The sequence below is a fragment of the Lutra lutra genome, chromosome 12, assembly GCF_902655055.1.
Source record: "Lutra lutra chromosome 12, mLutLut1.2, whole genome shotgun sequence".
NCBI classification, from domain to species: Eukaryota; Metazoa; Chordata; class Mammalia; order Carnivora; family Mustelidae; genus Lutra; species Lutra lutra.
Window position 1 is genome coordinate 78,178,654 of NC_062289.1, and position 16,053 is coordinate 78,194,706.

The 16,053-nt window shown below is 55.8% G+C and overlaps 1 protein-coding gene across 1 annotated transcript in view; it reads right to left on the reverse strand.

The window, feature by feature from the left end:
* Positions 1-14,866, reverse strand: part of EP400 (E1A binding protein p400) — a 97,074-nt gene extending 82,208 nt beyond the window's left edge. The window contains 3 exon segments of the mRNA XM_047696510.1: positions 1,185-2,545; positions 5,265-5,414; positions 14,743-14,866. Coding sequence (XP_047552466.1) covers positions 1,185-2,510 — 1,326 coding nt within the window. The 5' untranslated portion in view covers positions 2,511-2,545; positions 5,265-5,414; positions 14,743-14,866.
* Positions 14,867-16,053: the final 1,187 nt, after the last annotated feature.

Here is a 16,053-nt window from a genome sequence, read left to right on the forward strand (position 1 = left end):
AAGGGGAGTCAGGTCTCCTCGTTAGCACAGAGGAGGGGGACTGAGCCTCCAGACAACAGTGTGTACAAACAGAGAGAGAACTGAATTTCACTATTTCGTGGCAACAGAGGTGTAACCCTCAAAATAATATAAACCTTTTGGAAAATAAAAATGATCCTTTCTGGAAAGGGTGTTAAAGAAAACACAAAATGGCAAAGCCACACAGATATGTCCATAAATCTCAATGAGGACGGCAGAGCAAAGAGACCAGCTTTTGCTCAGCAAAGGCTGATTTCTTTGCAGGAGAAGAGCTGACAGAGTCAAATTACTTTAGTTGTGTTGTAAAACAAAATGAGCTGCACCAACATGCTGTACACTACACAACACAAAGGCACAAAATACAGTGCGCTACAGCGTCCCTCACTATTGCCCTGGTTTGATTCGCTCCTTTTTCAGGAAATACAAGTGGAAGGACCTCGGGAAACCCTATGGTACTGAAAAATCCCACCCGGGGGTGTATAAAGCACCCATTCCAGACACCCCAAAATTTCACTATCTAAAAAAGATCCTATGTCAAATATCACTCAGTAGGTATTTGCACACATGTGAGCTTAAAATACCTCAAAGCAGAGACTACGTCTAAAAATTGAAAAATTCTCAGAGTTTTTGCCACAACAACTGTATCTTCATCATGAAAACACCACACAGACATACCTCATGATGTGGAATCATGACCGGTACATGGTAAAAAGCTAGTGACTGAAATGCCTGCTTAAAAACCACATCTGCGGTGTTTCTGACAGTGGACCAGTGGCAGTGAAATGCGAAGTCCACACACACAGCCAGAAGGGGTCCGCACCTCAAGCCTCAGTGCTAGATGAGACCCCCCGCCCCAGCTGACCACGGGGCAGGGCTGGGTCGCGCCAGGCCAGCCTCAGGACACTGGACGACCTTGCTCTGGACGCTCGGGCCTAGCCCAGCACTGCTCACACAGCATCCTGCATCTTCCTCCCAACATCCAGAGCAGCTCCTCCCCTCCATGCCGGAAAAGAGCAAAACATGTCTTCAATTTCACTCCTGGATCAAAACCTTATGAAACCACGTCCTAGAAACACCCCAGCCTCGTAGGTTAGGTCTCATTTACAGTTGCCTAGAATCAAATCTGCAAAGCATGGTCCTCTCGTTATGAAACTGCTGTTTCTCACCTCATCGTTGATAACCTCAGACTTTTCTTCCTCCTCCTCCTCCTCCTCCTCATCCTCCTCCTCCTCCTCCTCCAGGTCCAAATCATTCTGCCTAAGATAAGCTTGCAACGGGGCATAATGCTTCTTCTTGAAAGCCAAGAAGTCCATCATGTTCCCTTGAAGGTGTTGCAAGAAGAACAATTCGATCAGGTACTCCTTGAAGGCCTCCTTCAGCGCCTCCATTTCGCGGTAGTGGTAGTCCAGGCACTGCTTCCTCATCTGGGCCAGCTCCTGAGAGGCCGGGGGGATCTCCTCCAACTTCTTGGGGGCCTTCCTCACGCCTGCACTCCCCGCAGATGTGAGAGGAAGGCTGGAGAGGCCCGGGGGCACTGCAGTCCTGGAGGGGCTGGTGGGGGGCGGCGGGGAGGTCATCCCGAAGGCCGAAGCCCCCCCAAGCCCGACTCCGGGGAGCAGGGGTCTGGTCAGCGGCGGCCCCTGCAGCACCTGCTGCTGCTGGACCAGCTGGCCCTGGATGATACTGCTGATCTGGGGCGGCAAGCTCGCTGTGGCGATGTGGCCGGGGCTGGCCAGGGGCTGCAGGCCAGATGCACCCGCGGCCGCGGGGCTCTGGGGCCCCAGGTGGTGGACGGTGCCCCCAGACTGCGCATGGGGCTGTGACAGTCTCCGCTCTCGGACCGCGATGGGAGCCCCCGCGTGCTGCAGCTGCACCTGGGTGCCCGGGGCCATCTGGGCGAGGCCGGGGCTCTCCTGAAACACAAAGTGCCCGCTGCTAGACGGGCTCAAGCTCATCTGCCTCACTAACACGCTGGCGTCCACAAAGCCCCCGGTGGGACTGCTGCTGCACAGGCCCAGGCCAGGGCCAGGGGTGCCGGCCCGCACGCTCTGCAGGCCCGGCCCCGGCCCAGCACTGGGCTGGGTGGGACTCTGAGTCTGCACCTGCTGGGACAGTGGCGAGGTGACCTGGATGTACGACGGAGACCCATGCTCAAAGCGCCTCTGCTGGGCGCCAAACTGGAAGCCTGGAGAAGCGGGGCTGGGGAGCGGAAGAGGAGCGAGCGTGATCTGCGGGTTTCCTCCCACCACCGGGCCGACACTCTGCAGGGCGATGTTCACGTTCTGTCCCGTCACGGGGCTCCTATTCATCAGCTGCTGAACTTGGTACCCAGGAGACTGCGGTGCGGAAGGGCTGGCTGAAGGCGCGAAGGGCGTGGCAGGGGACTGGGGCGGGTTTGAGTGGGCCTGCTGTTCCTCGCCTTCGCTGGGGGCGAAGGCCCTGGACCGCTGCAGCTGGTGCTGGACACTCTGCGGGCCGCTGCCATGGTGCATTATCGCCCCTCTTTTTAATCCAACTTAATGTTCCCCTGAAAAATCAAAGTTAAAATCAAGTTAGTGGAAGACAAACGGAAGCATCCGATAAGCACGTGGCGAGAGGGCCATTCAGCAGCACTGGGGAGAGCGTGAAGGTCCATGCCGGCTGGCACCAGACGCCAGTGAGTCCTGTGAATTCTCATCGAGCCATGGAAGAGACAGCACTGGAGATGATGCCCCTTGACACCGATGAGGGATAGGTCCTTCCGGGTCACTGCTGGGACCCGTAGGTGGGTCATCCCAGCCAGCTACTGTGGAAGGTAACCAGCATTGCTAGCTCAAGGCCAAGCACGACCTGAACTCAGCACTGGCACTCGTGACTGGCATGCTTCTTCCCAGAAGCCTTCCCCCAGCCTAGTGGTCCCTCTCCATTTCCATGTGCGGTGGGGCTGTCTGCCTGTCTGCTCCGGGGAGGGGACAGCACCCTGCTCGCCCCCCAGGAGGCAGTCAGTGGCTGCTGCCGAACGCTGGCACAGGCTGCGCGCTGCCGTCGCCCCACACCAGAGCAGAACACCAAGCCCAGGGCTACATCAACTGCAAACACACAGAGAAACCAGTGCGTGTCAGACCCTAAGCTCCTGAGGGAGAGGGCCCGGCCTGGGCACCAAAGCCTCGCCTAAACCCACAGCAGGAGCCAGGACCAAACAGGAAGGCACCTCGACCTCAGAGAGAGAGAAAGCACATGGCCAGGACTCGGGCTCGTGCTCTCGGAGAGTCTCCGTCCGAGGTCTGCAAACTCCCTGAGCGGGTACCATAGCTTCCGCGAGGCTCCTAGCCCAAACACCGCTTTGTGCAGAGGACGACGCAAGTGCTGGGGGAGTGGAAGACACCCACTGGGGGTCAGCCCTGAGGACAGGGCTAAGCAGGAGGAAGCCAGTTCTGAGGTGGGACCCTAGAACATTCCCAAGTCAGACCTAGCTAGAATCTCAATGTCTGTGAAGAAGATGACCCACTGGGGACACAATGTCGCCTACAGCCCCCTCTGGCTGTCTGCGCCCCACTGAGGCAGGATCAAAGGGACAGAAAGATCCACCACTGGAAATTCTCAAGTCAACTCTGGCGCAGCTAGCCCCCATGTCTTGGCGTTCCTCCCGCCCTGCCCCAAACAAGCAAGAGGGCCGGCCCTGTCGCCCTCGGGGCGTGAGGACCTATCTACCTCACAGAATCAGGAATAAAAACGTCAGAAACCAGAACTCACCAACATTACAATGCAAAAATACATAAACGCACGGACAGACACCCGGGCCCCTGGCTGAACTAGATGGAAGAAGCTACAGAACGTGGGGTGTGCCAGTAAAGCCTGGGGAAACACAAACATTAGTGCCTAGTTAAGCAGCAGGAAAGGGGCTTTTGGCTCTGAAGACAGAGTCCCAAGATCACAGGGAGGCTACAGCACACATCAGGGCAGAAGTCGGGAGGAACGGCCGTCCTGGGCAGCCCCCGGCGCAGCACGGCCTCACCCCCGAGCAGCAACCCCACACAATGGGTGGCTCAGGCCCAGGCACGCCTGCCCGCTGCCTTCAAAAACGTTTCTGCTCCTGAGTCTTGTGCACAAGCGCCGTGAGGAGACGTGTGTGGAACTGGCACAAAAACAGAACGCACGTGACAGACAGACACGCAAGGGCGCGTGTTTCGGGTTACTTCCTTCGGATACATTCTCAGAACATCAAAGGTGAGCAAGGAGAGAGAACGAAGGCCAGAAACCAGCTCTCCCACTTAAAACAATTCACAAAACCAGGGGAAGGTAAGACTTGGGATAAATATGTCACAACCACTGACACAGAGTGAAAATCCTATTTAAATTCTCACCACAAATCATTCACCAAAATAAAGAAGCATCTTACAAGGTGACATCCAAGCTTTATACCAATTATAGAAATGTCAAAACAGAAATAGGTAGAGAATACAAAAATGAATACTTACTAAAGCTCTGAAGGGAATTCAAGTTCCTAAACTTAAAACAGTAAAGCTGAATCTGAAAAGACAGATAGATTTGAAGACACGCAAAATTTAAAAATGTTTAAGACTTAACAGTAAATCATCAAGCTCATGAGCATTTGGGGCAGTCGGGACAGGGCGACCACGGGTACTGGAGAGAGCACGCATGCGGGCTGAACATCACTGCAGTCCCACAGAAAAGCGAAGTGAGAGGCAGTTTCCCGAAAAGAAAGCATCTACTTAACCGGCATGAAGGAAAGCGTCCAACCTTGCCGCTAATAAAAGCCACACAGACAAGCGAGACTCTCCCAGATCCGCTTTGCCAACACACTGCACCACGCAGCTGGCGTCCTGCCAACCCCGCTAAGCGGGTGTGGGAGGCAGACAGGGACACGGAGCACAGCACTCCAAGGGCTCAGAGCCCGGAATATGCCTGGCGGGGTGGGCGACAGGGCTGGAAAAGCAGAAGTGACCCATCTCACCCATGACCCTTGACCTAGTCCTACTATCTCTGGAAATCTCTCCTGAGGAAATTCACCCACAAATTTTTTTAAATTGTGCATAAAAACGTGCATTGCAGAATACAGTAAAAGTAAAAGTAACCAGAAACATCCAGTGTCCGGGTTCTAGACAGAGACTCTAATAAAAATGAAACACGTACAGACAAATTAAGTGGAAAAAGCAGGATACCAATTACGGGACATAACTTCGACTGCGTTAACGACGTGCATTAGAGAGCTACCCAGTGAAACGTATGAAAACGTGAATACTGACCTTCACCCGGCGACGGGACACAACACTGGAGCAGCCTCGGCGATGTAAGGACCGAACTGACAGACCCGCACCACGACGAGTCTTGAGACGCCAGGGGCAGAGACAGACCCAAGGGTCACGCAGCGCTGGTCACGGACATGACATGATATCCTGCAACAGGCGACAGGGACAGAGATCAGAGAGATCCCGAGGGCTGAAGGTGGGCGAGGGGCGGACTCGAGAGGAGCAGGAGGGAATCTGGGGCGTGCACCCACTTCTCCAACTGGTTCGTGAGGATGGTTACAAGTGTTTGTCCAACGTCATGGAGCCACACACTAAAGCCTGAACTTTGCTACACAGAAACTATACCTCAACCTTGTAAGAAAATGGACCCTGACCTCATTAAGCTTATAGCCAAGTTAGAAAAACAAGCGCATTCGACAACGATATAAAGACACTACTTATCTAAAGCAGCATTCCCCAAAAATGTGCCACAGTTACCCCAATGGAGAGCAAAGCTACCACCAATGGCAAAACAACTTCTGTTTTTGTAGTAGCTGTTTCTACTTTGGATGTCCATCGGGAGGAGCCGGAGCCACGTTCAGCTCGCCACCCCGCACGGGTGCTGCTCCGGACGAGGCGGAAGTCAGCAGCTCGAGGGCAAGGCAGGTGCGCAGCCCGGGGAGAAGCAGGGCGCGACCCCCTCAGTCACCGCACGCAGCACTCACCAGTGCCGCTGGCAGGATGCTGGCCACAGGCCCACCCTCTCTGCCCGCTATTGCTGTCAGGGTGACCACAACATCATAAACAGGCACAACTAGACACCAGGAAAATACCACTCTAAGGAACACTACCTGGGCCCTGTTGTCAGTGTAGGGCAGGGGCCCCCAGGCCAGAACCAATGAGAGAGTCCGAGAGACTGGGTACTTACAGCAGCTGCTCCCGGGCCCCCTGCTGAAGTCTGGAACTGCTCCCGCTGCCCACCCTCCACTCCCAGCTTCCCGTGTGGGAGCCACCAGAGTCCAGGCCGCTGGACCTCCCCTTGAATAAGTAGGCAACTCGGGCCATGAGCCTGGCTCCCTTCCCAAACTCACCTCCTTCTCTGTCCCCACATTTTCCCAGAGCAGCCAGGCAATCCCCCCTGCTTCAGGCAGTTCTGCAATACTGTCACCATGGTCACGATGCACCCCCTAGGCCAAAGCCAGGGCCCAGGCACCACTCGTCATGCAGGCAGCATCGCTTGTCATGCAGGGAGCACTGCTGTTACTGCAGGGAAGTACTTCTGCCCATCCGTGACACCCCCTATGTCCAGCACACAGAGCATGAGCCAAAGAGCCCGCTGTGAGCAAACACCCAGCTGCAGACACGGAGGGGTCAGAGAACGTCCAGCTTGCTAAAAATAAGGACGGGGCGCCTCATTGGCTCAGTCACTGAAGCACCTGCCTTTGGCTTAGGTCATGATCTCGGGGTCCTGGGACTGAGCCCCATATCGGACTTCCTACTCAGCAGAGAGCCTGTCTCTCCGTCTCCCTCTGCCATTCCGCCTACTTGTGCTCCGTCAAATTAATAAATAAAATCTTTTAAAAAAATAAATAAAAGTAAAGACCAGTCCATGGCTCCAAATGCATAAGTCAGAGCCTAGACTTGGCCCTCGTGATCCATCAAAACACGGAGTATCTCTACAAGGCTGCTCACAAGGAACGAGCTAATGTTTGACTCACTCACTCACTCCCAGCCCTTATGAAATGACATTTCCTATTACAAAAATCAGTAAAACAAAGTCGGACTCCAAGGCTTGAAGCTGAATTTTTCAAGCACGTTAACTTGTAAATCATCTCTCCTAATAAAAGAATTGGATTAAAACTAATCTGAAATGCCATTTCTCATGTCCCAGACCAAACAACTCAGCAGCCCAACAACACAGTGCTGGCGAGGTGGTGGGGACACGGGCCGCTCAGCTCTGCAGGGGGAGCTGTCCCCCCCCACCCCGCTAGGGCTCCAGCAGCACCTCACAAGTGTGCTCCTCCACACACTGGACCCGCTAGTGCCCCCCCCCAAGTTCCCCCCAACAGCCCCCTCCAGGAAAGAAACACGTAAACACCAAGTCAGTCACTACGCATTCTCTGCAAACACAGCGCTGGAAATACACTACATGGCACGTTTCAGAGACAGGCGACTCCATCTGGTGCAGCCCCTCGACAGAGCACCACGCAGCTGCAGAAACGGGTGAGAAAGCTCTCTGCGAACGCCGTGCGGAGAACTTCCAGGACTCCAACATTACGTCAAACAAAGCGCAGAAGACTCTATGTGGGACACCACCCCTACATAGGAGGACAAGATAGATATACACGTAGATACATCTTGCCTGCATTTTTTCCTACAAAAAGAAAGCACATACCCACATATCTGCAAATACATAACTTTTTCTCAAAAACGTATTCCCTAGTTATACACACTGACGTCCCCCAAGTATCTGTTTACTCTGCAGAGAAGGAACTCGCGAAGACTGAGTTAGAAACGAATGAGACTGATGACCTCCTCAGGGTGGTGTGAGCAGGCAGGGAAGAGAGTGACACTCCTGAGCACACCATCTTGTAACACTCTGAGCTTCAGAACCGTGTTAAAGAGTCACATATTCGAAAAACAACTACATCGATAAGGACAAAGAACTCCCTAAATCCGAAGTGCACAAAGGCAAACCCTCAAACTCTAGGCAGGACAACAGAGTCACCCGTGGGACAGGGCAGGAAGGGACGGCGGAACAACTCCACGCAGCTGGAGGAGAACCAGCACTGTGTGAGCTTACGGGTTCTTCCCTTAAAACACATCTCCTCGGGGCGCCTGGGTGGCTCAGTGGGTTGAGCCTTTGCCTTCTGCTTGGGTCATGATCCCGGGGTCCTGGGATGGAGCCCCACGTCGAGCTCTCTGCTCAGCGGGGAGCCTGCTCTCCCTCTCTATCTGCCTGCCTCTCTGCCTAGTTTTGCCTACTTGTGATTTCTCTGTCAAATAAATAAAAATCTTTGGGGGAAAAAAAAAACACATCTCCTCATTCTGCCTACGGAAATGGCCTAAAGCAGTGACATCCTAGCAGAACGGAGGACCCTAGAGGCACCGGGGCCAAGGCACGATGACAAGCAGCAAAGCAGGCAGCCTCGCCTCAGCAGAGGACACAGGGAAAGGCGGCTACGGGATTTGAGGACAGTGGCTCCCAGCTGTTTTAACCTGATCCATCTCTGAAAAGACAGTTATACTGTCACTTAACATTCTTTGAATTTCAACCTGAAGTTAATGCTGAGACTAAAAACAAGTCGAGGCAGTAAGACTAAAGCAAAGCTTCTCCCTTCAGCTCGGGCTCTCTAGGACATGCTGCCACACACCCAACTCACACTCCGGAAAACCAGCCAACAGGTCAGCCCGGCAGGCCCAGGAAATGGCCACAGGTGGGCAACCCAGACCAGAGGAGGGACGCTGCTGAGGCGTCCTGCATGCGGCTAGAACGCGTTCGGTGTCGGCCAGGTCGAGTCTGAGGCCTGCGAGGTCTGGCCGCCACCACGTCTCGGTTCTGGGAGGAAGCAGCTCGGGCAGAGCCAGCGCTGGGATGCACACTGAGGCCCACCCCGGCAGCAGCGGCTACACAAGGACCTTCCCCCAAACACCCAAGCCGAGCCCCGCGAAACCTCCCGCCTTTCCTGGGAAAGCACTGCCGACCTCCCGACAGCAGGGACCGCTCTCCGCCCGCCCCGCCCGCCCCTGGTCAGCCTGGGCCCCGAGGCTTTCTAGGAGGGCGCGCACCCCCCAGGCAATCTGCCAAACACCAAAGCACGGAAGTGCCTCTGCCTGAGGGAGAAGGAAAAAAAGAGGGGGTGAAGCTTGAATGTGTTAAGAACACTGCTTTCACTTACCTTGAAATGCTTCCCCAGACCTTAAAAGACAGAGACGGCTGGGCGATAAAGCAGATGCACCACATGCCCAGGAACGGAAACAAGGCACAGTAAACACCACGGGAAAGAGACTTCCTCGTGGGACGGCAATGCCGACAGTGCTCCGATCGAAAGTCAAGGCCCTAGCAGAAGCCCATGCTAACAAAACATGCACTCCTCCCTCTCAGACAAGATGAGCAAGGCTCCACACTCACTCCTAAACTATGTCCATTCCAAGTGACATAAACTGGGCCACAGGGAGTTTTACAACTCTGCAAGCTTCCCTGTGCCACATGCCATGTCACAACGCCACGGTGCAGAAATGAGGACTGACGGCCCCGTGTCCCCTTCTAACTTAACAGGCCACGATGCCAGGAGCTTACAGTCATGGCGGCGGGGGCAGGTCCTTAACCCACTGGGACAGAGAGCCCCGTGCTCCCCAGAGGCAGGATCCATCTCAGCTTGGGAGGAAGAGGCCAGAGAAACGGAAGTCCTTCCTCAGACACGAGCCACACAGCTGCAGTCCCCAATGACTGTCCCACTCGCTGCTGCTCCTCAACGTTTTACCCACAGCCCTCGAGGGGCCTGCTTCCACCTTTCTCTCCTAATCCCTCCCGACATGCTGTGAAATTTTAATGCCACAGCCCTAGCGTAGATCTGTGGATGACTGTGACTCTTTGTGAGGCCACAAACCACTGTCATAGCTAAGATTTTTTTCACCCTCCCCGCAAGAACCAATTTCCAGCCCCGTGTGAGAAACAGCACCGCCATGGAGAACACAGTTCTAACGCGCAGAGACCTGCAGGAGTGGAACCAAACCAGCAGGCCCTGGGGAGGAGGGCAGGAGCCGGGAGAAAGCAAGGAGGAACTTGTCTTCCCGTGGCCCTCGTGTTGCAATCCTTGTATATCGTCTGAATAGCACACGACAGGAGCCACGCAGGCAGCGCTCCCATCACGGGACAGCAACAGCAGGGGACTGGACAAAGGGGGGGCACACCCACACGTCCAGCCCACCCAGCGGCAGGACACGAGCTCTTGGTCCAAGCAGTAACCTTGGTAAACCTCAAATGCACTATGCTCAATGAGAGAAGCCAGATCGGGGTGCCTGGGGGGCTCCGTCGTTACACATCTGCCTTCGGCTCAGGTCACGATCCCAGGGGCCTGGGATGGAGCCCCGCATCAGGCTCCCTGCTCACCGGGAAGCCTGCTTCTCCCTCTCCCTCTGCCCTTGCTTGTGGTCTCTCTCTCTCACTGTGTCTCTACCAAATTAACAAAATCTTTAAAGGAAAAAAAAAAAAAAAAAGAAAAGAAAGAAGCCAGACTCAAGAGGCTCACCCCGGAGACATCCCAGAGGGGTACCTGGGAGGCTCAGTGGGTTAAAGCCTCTGCCTTCGGCTCGGGCCATGGTCCCAGGGTCCTGGGATCGAGCCCCGCATCAGGCTCTCTGCTTGGGGTAAGCCTGCTTCCCTCTCTCTCTGGCTGCATCTCTGCCTACCTGTGATCTCTGTCAAGTAAATAAATAAAATCTTTTAAAAATTAAAAAAAATAAATGATATCCCAGAAAGGACAGAAAACACAGTGACAGAGATCAGCAGCTGCTGAGGAGGAGGAGCTCGGGAGAGCGGCAGTGCTAAGGAATTCTTAGGGTGATGAAACTGTTTTTAGATTTATTTATTTACTTTAGAGAGAGAAAGCACACGTATGCAGGCACCAGCAGGAAGAGGGGCAGTGGGAGAGACAGGATCTCAGGCAGATTCCATAGAGCGTGCGGAGCCCAACACAGGGCTCGATCTCATGATGCTAAGATCATGACCTGATCTGAAAACAAGAGTCAGACGCTCTACTGAGCCACCCAGGTGCCCCCAAAACTGTCCTGAATCCTGACTGTCCTGGAAATTACACATCTATCAAAATTCTCAGAATTCTACTTCAACAAAAGGGAATACTATGATGTATAAAGTGTTAAAAGGGGGGGGGGGGGCACGTCTGGGCGGCTCAGTCGTCAAGCGTTTGCCTTCAGCTCAGGTCATGATCCCAGGGTCTTGGGATCGAGTCCCACACCGGGCTCCCAGGGAGCCTGCTTCTTCCTCTGCCTGCCACTCCACCTGCTTGTGCTCTCTCTCTGACAAACAAATAAATAAAATCTTTAAAAAAAAATTAAGAAACAGAAAACTTAAAAAAAAAAGCCCTAAGTAAAATAGGAACATGAGGTTATGCAAAGTCCTTCCCTTCACACAGTACATTTTTATTTCTACAATAATGCACCAAAACAAAGTAACAATTCCCAATGACTAGAAATACAGCAGGAATGGGGGCGCACGGGGGTGGGCTGAGAATATAGGCCCAAAAGACAGAGGCCCTGCCCAGAAGAAAACACTGAGGGCCAGGCCCGACTCCTGAAGGCAATGGGCACACGGTTCCCCTCTAAGTGGCGGAGGAGCAGAGCCAGGCTCCCTGAGGAAGATGCTGGTCTTTCACCTGTAAAGAGGCTCCACCATCAGCCTGTCCTAGGCTCCAAGGAAAGGAGCAGACCAGCCAAGCAGAACACCTCCGCACTGGGACTGGAGAACCTCAGGGACGGCAAGACCTGGTTCCAGGGCTGGACCCCAGAGCCTGAGCTGGGTAGCCACAAACCCCTAACAGAAAAGAGAGCTTCCGTCCTCCGCAGGAGGAGCACTGAGACATAAAATGGGGGCCGGGGGACAGAGAATTCACTGCCAGCCCTCAGGGCAGGCCCCACAGATGGTCCCTGTGGAGATGCCAGGCCCAACCTCCTACTGAATGTGGGGTCAGGTGACTGACCCCTTCCTTGAATGGCCTCACACTCTCCCACCTCCAACCTACCTCCCTTCCATCTCTACCCCCATCAACCTCACCCCCAACATGCATCTGTCCCTCTTGGAAGAGCAGGCTTCCCTCTTCTAAGCACGTGAATTCCATTCCTCAGCATCCCCCAGAATCGTTCGCTACCCCGTACACCGAGGTTCCCACCAAATCCACCTGCTCTAGAGAAGAATTTGACTGTGACTGTATTTACTCAGTAAGTATTTCCTGAAGGCTGACTGCATCAGGCATTATTCTGAAGCACCGGGGATCTGAGAGTGAACACCGCATAGTCCCTGCCCCCAGAAGGGGGGGCAGTCAGACAGCGCACAAAGTAGGAGGTGGCACACAAGAAGGACTGGCAGAGGGGCGCCTGGGTGGCTCAGTGGGTTAAAGCCTCTGCCTTCGGCTCAGGTCATGATCCCGGGGTCCTGGGATCGAGCCCCATGTCAGGCTTTCTGCAGGAAGCCTGCTTCCTCCTCTCTCTCTCTCTCTCTTTCTCTCTCTCTCTCTCTCCCCCTGCCTGCCTCTCTGCCTACTTGTGATCTCTGTCTGTCAAATAAATAAATAGATAATCTTTAAAAAAAAAAAAGACATGCACAATCTGATTTCTGTCTTAAAAACATCATTCAGCTGCTGTGTTGAGATTCGAGAGCAGAGCGGCTCAGGGGAGCAGAGGGAGCAGAGGGAGCAGAGCAGGGAGGAGGCACCGGAATAACCCAGGTAAGAGATGGGGGGCGAGGGACTGAAGAACGGCGGTAGCCAGGAAGACAGTGAGGGGCAGCCAGGCTTGGATTCGATTGTAAAAGTGTTGACAGATGAGATTTAGGACGTGAAAGAGAAGCAGAGATTACAGGAGAGTTCTGACCTGAGCAACTATGAACGTGGGGCTGCCTCCAAGAGAAACGCAACGGCAACGGCAGGGAAGCGGCAGGTCTCACTCAAGTGCAAGCAGGTGTGGAACCTGGAGCAGGAAGACCCAGCCAGGAGATACACATTCAGGACCTGACGACATGTGACCTACAGTCCTGACACAGGGTGAGATCACCCGGGTGCACACACCAGAGAGGAGGTCTGGGACTGCCCTGAGGCATCAGAAGATTTACAGGGGAAGGAGATGAGAAGCAACCAGCAAGGTAAGAGGAGAACCAACAGAGTGGCGTCCCCGTGCCACGAGCAGACAGTGTTCCAAGGAAGCCATGCGCGGCCTGGTGAAAGGCTGCCTACAGGAGGGCTTGGCAATGTAACAGCACCGGCGACCCCAAGAGGAGTGGTGCTGGAGAAGAAGCGGGACGGAAAGACCAAAAGCCTAAGTGAAGCCGGTTCAAGAGAAATGGGAAGAGGAAATGGTGACAGGGGGCACATGATCTTTTTTCTAACCGTGGTGTAAAAGGAAGCTAAGACCTGGAGAGAGTTTGATGGAGAATCTGAATGTCGACAAGACTACCCTGAAGAGAAGATAAACTGAAGACAAGACCAGAACGTCAGAGCCACAGCACAGACGGCAAGAAATGGTGGATGCAATTCAAGAGCTAATGCTGGTCTGTGGACAGACAGGGCTTAATGCGACCACGCTATTTTTAAAGGCACATAAAATCACTTCATACAATCTCAATTATAAAGGAAAAATTACATGGCTCAAATGACGGGCCATAAAAACATCAATTGTGCGTAACTTTGGGTGGTAGGATGACAGTTTTCAAAATACACTTTCCATTTCTTGAAACCATTCAGGTACCCTACTTGTTTTACTGGTTCCACGAAAAAAAGTTACCAAAACCATTTTACCCGCAAACACCGCTTTGAGAACCCATCAGAAAGTACACAAAGACTCCAACATGGACAACGGCAGGGGCAGCACCGCTGGCATCGGGCAGCGCTACCTTCTGCACTGATAAGGTGACACCGAGCAGAGCCCTGAGGGCCACGAATCCCCGCGCCACAGCGCTGAGGGCAGAGGCAGCCGCGGGCGGAATGGCCTAGCGGTAAGGGGCTGACCCTTCTTTGGGGCGCCAGGGGGCTCCGCAGGAAGACATCTGACTACACCGCCGCGCAGCCGGCAGCAGCGTCGCAGTGAGCGGGGCCTGAATTCGGCCCGCTGTCCCCCCACTGAACGGCCTGGACAAGTCGCTCTCCTCTGCACCTGTCCCCCCACCCGTAAGGGCGACACGCCGCGCACCGGAGGACCAGTGCAGTGGGGATGCCTGTGCTGCTGAAGGCGCCGGCCACGCAGACCCGAGACCCAAACCAAACCAAAGAGCGGGACATGCAGTGGGGGTGGGAGAGCCGCCCCCGCGCGGCACCCGCGTCCCGGCGGGCCTCCGCACCGCCAGAGCGCCCCACCCACCCCCGGCGCCCCATCACCGCGGGCCGCGTCTCCGCGCCGGCGCCGCACACCCGCCCCCGGCGCCCGGTTCCGGTGGGCAGCGCTTCCGCAGGGCAGCCCCTCACCGCGCCGGGGCTCTGTCACCGCGGGCCGCGTCTCCGCGCCGCGCCAGCGCCCCCCACCCACTCCTGGCCGGCCCTCACTCCCGGCGCTCCCGTCTCCTCGGGCCGCGTCTCCGCGCCAAACCAGTGCCACCTCCACCCCGGGTCCCTCCACCCCCCAACTCCCGGCAGCGCCCGCCCACTCCGGCGGGCCCCCAACTACACAGCCCGGGGGTGGGGGGGAAGGGCTCCAGAAAGGCTGGGAGCGCGAGCCACACGACTCCGGGCCCTGACCCCCGCCGTTCCCGGCCACGCCGTGCCCCACGTACCCGGGCCTGGACCGCACTCCTGCCGCGTCCGGCCGAGGGCTGGGGGCGGGGGTCGAGGAGGCGCCGCTCCGCTCGGCGCATCCGGGGCCGCGAGCGGAGGAAGCGGCGGCGCGCCCGCTACGGTGAGCCGGAAGTGACGTCCCGCGGCGGGAGACGTCGAGACGCGCAGCGGGCTAGAGCGGCCGGGCGACGGGCTGGCCGACGGGCCGACGGCGGACCGACCCCGCCGGGTAGTGCGTGGGGCGAGGCTGGGGCCGCGGGGGTCGGCTGGGCGGGCGGGGACCCGCGGACGGCGGCAGACTGGAGAGGGCTGGCGCAGTGAATACGGCCGAGAGAAGATGACCCCCGAACCGGTGAAGACCCAGTCAGACCCCAGGGCCGGGGTGGGCCGCAGAGCAGATGAGGGGCCTCGGGCTCCGCTCCCGGGAGCTCTCCGGCTTCCGCCGCCTGTTGTGCACCCCGCGGCCGGGCGCCCCGGTGCGGAGGGGCTTTCGGGGGGCGAAGTGCGTTGGGCGCGCCCCGACGCCGCTCGCTCTCACCCGCTGTCCGAGGACGCAGCCCCATCGGCTGATGGCCGGGAAATGGGGCGAACCCAGGGGACACCTGCTACGACAGAGATGAACCCTGGAAGCACCGGCCCGGTGGGGAAGCCAGACAGCAGGCCGCGCGCTGCAGGGGTCCATTTCCATGAAGGGTGCAGAATGCGCGGGTCCGGGCGGTGGACAGTAGCTAGCCCTGGCCGGGGTGGTGGCGGGGGAGACTGCCTGCGGCTGGACCCGGGATTTCCTTGGGCGGTTGATGAAAATGTTGTGAAATTAGGTAGCGCCGATGGTTGCACAAGTTCGTGAATGTACCAAAAAACACTGAATTGTGAACTTTGAAAGGATGCGTTTATGGTATGTGAATTACATCTCAATAAAAAATGTCGTTTTAAAAAATGAAGACTAGGGGGGCGCCTAGGTGGCTCAGTGGGTTAAGGCCTCTGCCTTCGGCTCAGGTCGTGATCCCAGGGTTCTGGGATCGAGCCCCGCGTCGGGCTCTCTGCTCAGCGGGGAGCCTGCTTCCGTCTCTCTCTCTCTGCCTGCCTCTCTGCCTACTTGTGATCTCTCTCTCTCTGTGTCAAATAAATAAATAAAATCTTTAAAAAAAAAAAAAAATGAAGGCTAGGGACACCTGGCAGGCCTTGTCCAGTGGAGTGTGCGATTCTTGATCTCAGGGTTGTGGGTTCAAGGCCCACCCTGGGTGTGAAGATTACTTTAAAAATAAAAATAAGGGGCGTCTGGGTGGCTCAGTGGGTTAAGCCTCTGCCTT